The sequence below is a fragment of the Octopus sinensis genome, unplaced genomic scaffold (assembly GCF_006345805.1).
Source record: "Octopus sinensis unplaced genomic scaffold, ASM634580v1 Contig02950, whole genome shotgun sequence".
Classification (NCBI taxonomy): domain Eukaryota; kingdom Metazoa; phylum Mollusca; class Cephalopoda; order Octopoda; family Octopodidae; genus Octopus; species Octopus sinensis.
In genome coordinates this window covers 1-9,437 of record NW_021826130.1, presented here as the reverse complement: position 1 = coordinate 9,437, position 9,437 = coordinate 1, and the positions used below count along the sequence as shown (strand labels likewise).

The 9,437-nt window shown below is 42.4% G+C and overlaps 1 protein-coding gene across 1 annotated transcript; it reads left to right on the top strand.

The window, feature by feature from the left end:
• Positions 1-2,873: 2,873 nt before the first annotated feature.
• Positions 2,874-9,271, top strand: LOC115227390 (the record flags this gene model as incomplete). Its single annotated transcript, XM_036498609.1, has 4 exons — positions 2,874-2,923; positions 5,961-6,035; positions 7,540-7,591; positions 9,076-9,271. Coding segments are annotated over exons 1-4 (368 nt in total), but the record flags the coding sequence as incomplete, so codon positions are not given.
• Between the last annotated feature and the right edge of the window lie 166 nt (positions 9,272-9,437).

Sequence of the window (9,437 nt, the reverse complement as noted above, 5' to 3'; positions counted from 1 at the left end):
CTGCTATGTTACGGGGACGTAGACAAACTTAAACACACACACACACACACACACACATACACACACACACACACGCACACACACATACACACACACATATGTATGTATGTATGTGTTTCCTCAACCAAATCCACTCATAAAGCTTTGGTCGGTCTGAAGTTACAGAAGACTCCTCGTGTGTGTGTGCGTGTGTGTGTGTGTATACATACATACATACATACATACATACACACACACACACACATATATATTATACATATATATATATATATATATATATATATAATATATATATATATATATATATATATATAAAAATATAAGACACCGGAAAAAAAGTACCAGGCTTCAAAAAAGAGTACTGGAGTCGATTCATTTGACTAAAAAGTCTTCAAGACAGTGCTCCAGCGTGGCCACAGTCTACTGACTGAAACAAGTAATGTATGTGTGTGGGGGGGGGTGCGTGTGTGTGTGTGTACAGTGAATTGGTGCAGAAGTCCAAGTGTTGGTTGGATAGATGGTTTTCTGGAAACTGTAAATCCTGCCATGATTAATTTTGCTTTTCATCTCTTAGGGTGTCTTCAAATAGAGTGGCAAAACCTGCTTTTTGTCGCGGTTGCATAAAGAGCGGAAATGGAAATATTATAGGATTAGGAGAAGGTTCGTTTATTAGAAGAAATTAAGAGGAGACAAATTCAAGACTGAAGTGAAAGTCAGTGGATTTAAAATATGCAATGGGACTGTGATCGCGGTGGTTGGTAGAGATAACGGTATGTAGAAAGTTATGTAGAAAGGTATGTAGAAAAGGCGGCGAGCTGGCAGAAACGTTAGCACGTCGGACCAAATGCGTAGCCGTATTTCGTCTGCCGTTACGTTCTGAGTTCAAATTCTGCCGATGTCGACTTTGCCTTTCATCCTTTCAGGGGTCGATAAATTAAGTACCAGTTACGCACTGGGGTCGATATAATCGACTTAATCGTTTGTCTGTCCTTGTTTGTCCCTTCTGTGTTTAGCCCCTTGTGGGTAGTAAAGAAATAGGTATGTAGAAAGTTAATGGAGGATGCCAAGATGATAGAGGGAAGGGTGGAAGAAGTTGCTGAAAGTATTCAGTTGGTCTCTGGAGAATGAGGCGACGCCGATACTGTTATCTATGTAGTGAAGGCGCATGGCTCAGTGGTTAGAGCATCGAGCATACGATCGTGAGGTTGTGAGCTCGAATCCCGGACCGAGCTGCGTGTTTTGTTCTTGAGCAACACACTTTATTTCATGTTGCTCCAGTTCACTCAGTTGTAGAAATGATTTGCAACGTCACAGGTGCTAAGCTGTATCGGCCCCTTTGCCTTTCCCTTGGATAACACTGGTGGCGTGGAGAGGGGAGGTCGGTATGCATGGGCGACTGCTGATCTTCCTTAAACAACTTGCCCGGACTTGTGCCTGGGAGGGTAACTTTCTAGGTGCAATCCCATGGCCAGTGTCGTGACCGAAGGGGGTCTCAGACCAGGGGTGGATTGAGCCGTCGGTCAATCGGGCACAGCCCTAGGACCCGGTGCTCTGAGAGGCCCGCACTCTACATGTTAACTCTACTAAAACACACATTCAAAGGGAACCGGTAAACAGTTATGCCCGAGGTCCCTTAATACTCTCAGCCCGCCCTGGTAGTGACTGTGTTACTTTGGTGCCTATCCAGTGAATTACGAGATTTTGGCCTTGATGTAGCCAACGACAAGTCTCGTGTTCGTTCCCATACGGACTCGAGGGACTTAGCCTGGGAAAAAGAAATAGTTAAGGGTGCGCATCATTAATCATGGCATACCCAACCCTCCACTCACAGATGCTCACAGCAAATAGACCATCTGACTTACGGGACGCGTCCGCTCCACAAAAAGTGGAAGAGCAGGGCGTTCCATTCTGATTAGACATGAAGCGGGGCACTGTGCGATAGTCAAGGGGTAGTAGATGATAGATATGATGTAGGCGTTCGCCACTACTGCTCGACCCTTCTGGGATAGTTTGGCCCATTTTCTTTTGTCCACCTGGAGATCTGGACCAAACCAAACCAAAGCCCGAGCTCTTTAACCGGACCGTCTGTCCAGCACGCAACGACGGTATGAACCTGTTGTTAGACGGTATGGGCCTACATTTCCAAATACTGAGCTGCGAACACAAGGACTTCCCCTGGTTAATTGTTGCTCCTATGACCGCCTTATATTCCTTCAGAAGTGCCAATCACCATTTGTTTAGTGTCTGACAATATTACGGCGACGTCGTTCACATATGCAAACACGGATTTTCCATACCCTAGTTCTCGCGGGATGTACCTTGAAACTTTTAGAGTCAGTATGCACAGAGGTAGACAGGGGGATCACTCCTGACGGACAGATCGCATACTGGACTTTCCGACACGTCATTTACTCTGATCGCTGAGTACGTCTCTATAAACTGCAGAGATCCAGACTCGAAAGACGAGACAGATATCAGCAGCCCTCATGATATCTGTCAAGTTGTGATGGCCAACCCAAGTTTCATCATGCCTAATGCACCTACTATGATAGGAATTGTTTCTGTTTTTAGATTCCACATTCTAGTTACCTCTATTTCCAGGTCTTTGTATTTTGAAAGTTTCTCCATTTCTTTTAGAGACACGTTGTCATCTGCTGGTATTGATACATCAATTAGAAAGCAATTTTTTTCTTCATGATCTCTGACAACTATATCTGGCCTGTTGGCCTTAATTTCTCTATCTGTGTGTATTGGCATATCCCAGAGTATGGTTGCTTTATTATTATTATTATTATTATTATTATTATTATTATTATTATTATTATTATTATTATTATTATTCGTTTATTATTTTATTTTCCATCCTTAGTTCCAACCAATGAATGCTGACACTGAAAATGAATGCTCGGGTAGATGCAATAACGTGAGTATGTTATATTAGTGTTTCTTCCCTTTACTTATGTATATTCACTCATTTCTCTTAAGTTTTAGTTTATTTTTGACTGGCCACCTTTTCATTGGAGAATTGCGTTAAGGATAAACGTGTCTCTGGTATACTCAACCAGTCACCTTAGTAAGTCACCTAATCAAAGAATTGAACCCACGCTTATCGATGAACGACGAGGATCTACTTCCAACAGCATCACTTTAGAACATTCACAGGATCGTTAGCACGCCGGGCGAAATGCTCAACGGTATTTCGTCTGCCGTTACGTTCTGAGTTCAAATTCTGCCGAAGTCGACTTTGCCTTTCATCCTTTTGGGGTCGATTAAATAAGTACCAGTTACGCACTGGGGTCGATGTAATCGACTTAATACCTATGTCTGTCCTTGTTTGTCCCCTGTGTTTAGCCCCTTGTGGGTAATAAAGAAAAAGGTATTTCGTCTGCCGTTACGTTCTGAGTTCAAATTCCGCCGAAGTCGACTTTGCCTTTCATCCTTTCGGGATCGATTAAATAAGTACCAGTTACATACTGGGATCGATATAATCGACTTAATCTGTTTGTCCCCTCTATGTTTAGCCCCTTGTGGGTAGTAAAGAAATAGGTTTTTTGCTGCCGCTACGTTCTGAGTTCAAATTCCGCCGAGGTTAACTATGCCTTTCATCCTTTCGGGGTCGATTAAATAAGTACCAGTTACGCACTGGGGTCGATATGATCAACTTAATCCGTTTGCCTGTCCTTGTTTGTCTTCTCTGTGTGTAGCCCTTTGTGGGCAGTAAAGAAATAGGTATTTTGTCTGCTGCTACGTTCTGAGTTCAAATTCCGCCAAGGTCAACTTTGCCTTTCATCCTTTTGGGGTAGATTAAATAAGTACCAGTTACGCACTGGGGTCAATATAATCGACTTAATCCGTTTGTCTGTCCTTGTTTGTCCCCTGTGTTTAGACCCTTGTGGGCAGTAAAGAAATAGGTTTTTTGCTGCCGCTACGTTCTGAGTTCAAATTCCGCCGAGGTCAACTTTGGTTTTCATCCTTTAGGGATCAATAAATTTAGTACCAGTGAAACACTGAGGTTGATGTAATCGACAAGAATCCTCCACCTAAATTTCAGGCCTTGTGCCTATAGTAGAGAGGAGGGGGGCAGATACAAACATTATCATCTGGTGAATGTTATCAGTGACAGAACGGTGTCGCTGACATAATAAGTGGCATTATCAGTTCAGTACATTAGCAAGGGATAAATATCAGATGCTTCAGGCATCATGCACGCACACAAACACAAACACAAACACACATACACACACACACACACACACACACACACGCACACACACACAAACAAACACACACACAAACACACACACACACAAACACACACACACACACAAACACACAAACACACACACACACAAACACACACACACACACACACACACACACTCAACACACACACACAAAACACACACAAACACACACACACACAACACACACAAACACACACACAAACACACACACACAACAAACCACACACACACACACACACACACACACACACAACAAACACACACAACACACACACACACACACACACACACACAAATACACACACACACACACACACACGCACACACATACACACTCAAGGAGGCGTTGAAAAGTTTCTGGCTTTCGGTAAAAGAAAATACAGGAGAATCAGTTACTTACAATTTTATTCAGCATCTTTGCCTCGCAAATTCACATACTTATTATTGCAGCAGCCCTTCACTTTTTCTAAGCCTTATAAAGAGAACTCGGAAAGTGGGGGCTCCAGACAGGCCTCTGTAGCAGCAAACCCCTTGCAAATCGGAGAGAAATTTCGTTCTCTCGAGATGTTTCTTCAGTTGTGATGTTTCTCCGAGGTGATACTCGGAGGGGGCCAAGTCAGGAGAGCAAGATGGGTGGGTGGTCTACCAATTCAAAGCCAAATTCGTGTATTTTCTAGAGTTTCATGTGCTGTGTGTGCTGGAGCATTGTCCTGCAAAAGCAGGACTCCACAGCTCAACTTTCCATGGCGTTTCTGCTTCAATATATAGGAATATATATACAGGTATTGTTTGTTCCTCCTCAAGCCACACCTAGCTCATAAGAGCCGGTTTCCCGGTATCCTTGGCTTATAGGTTCCTCACCTGGACAGGACGCCGGTCCATCACAGGTGAGCTGCAAGATGCAGGAAGAAAGAATGAGAGAAAGTCGTGGCGAAAGAGTCAGCGGAGCTTAGGTGTTTCGCTCATAAACACACACATCGCCCGGTCTGAGATTTGAACCCGCGATCCCTCGACCGCTGCTCTAACCACTAGGCCATGTGCCTCCACATATATACAGGTATGTGACCGTGACCGTGACTGACCAGGATATCAGATGTTGCTACACATCGCTGGTCACAATGCGCTTCGCATTGTTTTAGCCTCCAAATGACGCCACCCCGCTGGCTAAGCGAGCAGGCCAACAGAAGAAAGAGTGAGAGAAAGTTGTGGCGAAAGAGTACAGCAGGGATTGCCACCACCCCCTGCCAGAGCCTCGTGGAGCTTTAGGTGTTTTCGTTCAATAAACACTCACAACACCCAGTCTGGGAATCGAAACCATGATCCTACAACCGCGAGTCTGCTACCCTAACCACTGGGCCATTGCGCCTCCACATATATACAGGTATACAGGCATGTATATATATATATACACACACACATTCACACACACACACACACACACACACACACACACACACACACACACACACACATTAAATTACTGGTGAGTTAGTTGTGTTTCATTTGTGAAAGATGCTATAGAACATGTCTCTTGGACTTTTGGCCAGCTCATTGCGTAACAACTAATCTAAGAACATGCATGTAGGGAGAAAATAGGGGAACAACGCTATGTATGTTTCGACTTTCTGTTCATATTTTTTTTAGTCGCGCAGACAATGCACGTGCACATGCAAGAATCAGTTTCTAAGTATTTTTTTTTTCATTTCTGTGTTTCAGTGTTGGAGAACATGCAGTTTGCTTTATTCAGATTTTGCACTTTGGGAAAACATCTGCCACTTGGAAGAAATATGTGTTAGTATTGTTTTTAAATCATCATCACCTTCACCGCCATCTTCACCATCACCATCACCATCACCATCACCACCACCACTAACACCACAACCACCGCTGCCGCCGCCATGCTGACAATTCTGCCACCTTTCCATGTTAACAACAACAACAATATTCTTTTCTGGCTCCCTCCCCAAAAATTTTGGAGTGGGGGGTCAGTCGATTAGATCAACCGAAGTACGCAACTGGTACTTAATTTAACGATCCCGAAAGGACGAACTCGACCTTAGTGGAATTTGAACTCAGAACATTAAGACAGATGGACAACAACAACAATATTAACAACAATGTTCATATCCACTCACAACTAAATACAATGACAACACTAACAACAACAATAGCATACTCTACTATACAGTACCCCAAACTTTTCTGCCTCAAAGCACCCTTGTTGAGCATTTCAGAAATCCACGGCACCCCTATTAGAAAATCTAATATAACAGTTGCTTTTTGATTCACCATCATTATAATAAAACTTTGTCCCTGGATAACATCTACTCTTTTACTCTTTTACTTGTTTCAGTCATTTGACTGTGGCCATGCTGGAGCATCACCTTTAGTCGGGCAAATCGACCTCAGGACTTATTCTTTGTAAGCCTAGTACTTATTCTATCAGTCTCTTTTGCTGAACCGCTAAGTTACGGGGACGTAAACACACCAGCATCGGTTGTCAAACAATGTTGGGGGGAAAAACATATATACACACACATATATATATATATATACATATATATGACGAGCTTCTTTCAGTTTCCGTCTACCAAATCCACTCACAATACTTTGGTCGGCCCAATGCTATAGTAGAAGACACTTGCCCAAGGTGCTACGCAGTGGGACTGAACCTGGAACCATGTGGCTCTAAGCAAGCTACTTACCACACAGCCACTTCTACGCCAGAAAACTATGTCCCTGGAATTAATAATAAAAAATTTTGTTTATTTCACTAATGTTGATATAATAAGCATAAAATAGATGACAATACAAAAATGTGATAGACAGGAATACAAAATATAAGATGACAATAATATTTATCGATAAAATAAGTATCAAAATGTATTTCTGACTCTAAATGATCAATCATGATACTACATATGTACGTATATTGTGGGGTACCCCTCAGTTGATCTCACGGCACCCCTCAGCTGATCTTGTGGCACCCCTTTGTTGATCTCACAGCACTCCTCAGTCGATATGTGGCACCCCTCGGTTGATCTCACAGCACCCCTCAATTGATCTTGTGGCACCCCTCGGTTGATCTTGTGCCACCCCTCGGTTGATCTCACAGCACCCTTCAGTTGATCTTGTGGCACCCCTTGGTTGAGCTCACGGTAGCCCCCAGTTGATCTTGCAGCACCTCAGGGTGCTGCAGCACACTAGTTGGGAACCTGTGCTCTACTAATTACAATTAAATGTTTTATCATTTCTAATCACTCATTAATTGTATTTTTTTTTTATTTCTTTCTAGATGAATGGCTGTCAGGAATCATGTAGTTTCTACAGAAGCAAACCACGGCAAGGTAAATAAAATTCTTTTATTATTGTTAGCAGAAAGCTTAAATAGCTTCTCTCACAAATCAGAAAGATTCCATATGCTTGACTAAAGGCGGTGCTCCAGCATGACCACAGTCAAATGACTGAAACAAGTAAAAGAATAAAAGAGTAAAATAGTAAGTATTACACCATCACATGACTGGGTTAAGTGACCAATCATTAGGAGCATGCAGGATGAGCCGATGTCCGACTATTTAGGCCTCAACGATGCAACGTTCATTGGTAACGGTCTTGCTACGCTCCTTAAGAAGGCCTGGTATTTATTAAGTAATCTCATTCTTGCTCACAACATCATAAGCGGAAAGTGTAACCTCTCGAAAGAGCTGTTCTTCACTCCTGCTCCAGAGCATCGGCTGCGGGGTCACACCGAAAAGCTCTATCTGCGACGATTTCATCTCAATCGAAGGAGAGGGGCTTTCTCCATCCGGGTTGCGGATCCGTGGAATAAGCTGCCGGACGAGATAGTGAAGATGCCGACGACCGCTCGATTCAAAGTCTCTCTTGACCAGAAATGGCCTGAACTCTTTGCATGAGCACCACCCTGTACATAACTCCATGTCCCCCTACATGGCCTTGCTTTTTGCTTTTTGAGCCAAAAAATTAACTTAACTTAACTCTGTTAACCATTTAAACCTGCATTAGTCATATCAGGTGCTTTGTTACACCAAAATTCTTTAAGTGCTTGTACAAGGGGCTCTGAAAAGTTCCTGGCTGGAGGCCCGACCTTCCGAGTTCTTTTACAGTGTTTAGAAAAACTGAAGGACTGCTGCAATAAATGTGTGGATCTGAGAGGGAAATATGTTGAATAAAATCATAATTAACTGATCCTCCTGTATTTTCTCTTAGCCAAAGCCAGGAACTTTTCGACACCCTCTTGTATGTATGTATGTATGTATGTATGTGTGTGTGTGTTGTGTGTGTGTGTATATATATATATGAGAGGTGGCCTGAAAAGTTCCTGATTTTAAGGATATTGTGAAAGGCCTAGTTTTGGAGGCTTAAGCTTCCGAGTACTTTTACAGGACTTAGAATAACTGAAGGACCTCTGCAATAAGTATGTGAGTCTGAGAGGGGAATATGATGGATAATATCATAATTAACTGATCCTTCTGTATTTTCTTTTACCCAAAGCCAGGAACTTTTCAGTGACACCTCATAATTCGTTGTTGGAAACTTGTTTCTTTTGCTCCCTCCCATTACTCTCCTGGCTCAGTAAGGGTGTTTAGAACATGGTGTGGCGCAGTTGTCACGGGAGGCAGATGTCACTTTGTCTTCAACTGGTGGTGAATCAGAGTGAATGGTAACAGCTATATAATGAGCTCACTTTGATTTTTGCTTTCTCCTCTTTTTTGGTCTATTTTCAAAACGAAAAGCCCTACATTGTATTTTGTCCCCTCTGCGTTCGGCCCTCTGTGGCTAATAAAGAAACTTATCTTTGAATTCTTCACAGATAAAAAGAAGAAAAACTGGAAAAAATTCATAGAAAAACCCAGAATACAGCTGCTTCCAGAAAGTATTAATATTAGCTGGATGGTTCCTCATTCCAAGACAGGTCACAGGAATTCCACTCACTTTGTCTATATACTTCTCTGCCGTCATTTGAGTAGAGAATGGTCCTTCATTGACCAGGTAAGTTTAATTGGGACGTACTTGGAATTGAATTATTTTTGATAAATCTCTTCCAATATTTCAGATTAGTTTTTTCATCGTTAGTCTAGAATTATTATGTAATGTGCATGTGTTTGTGTGTGTATATATACATGCACACATACATACATACATACATGCATGCATGCATACATACATACATAC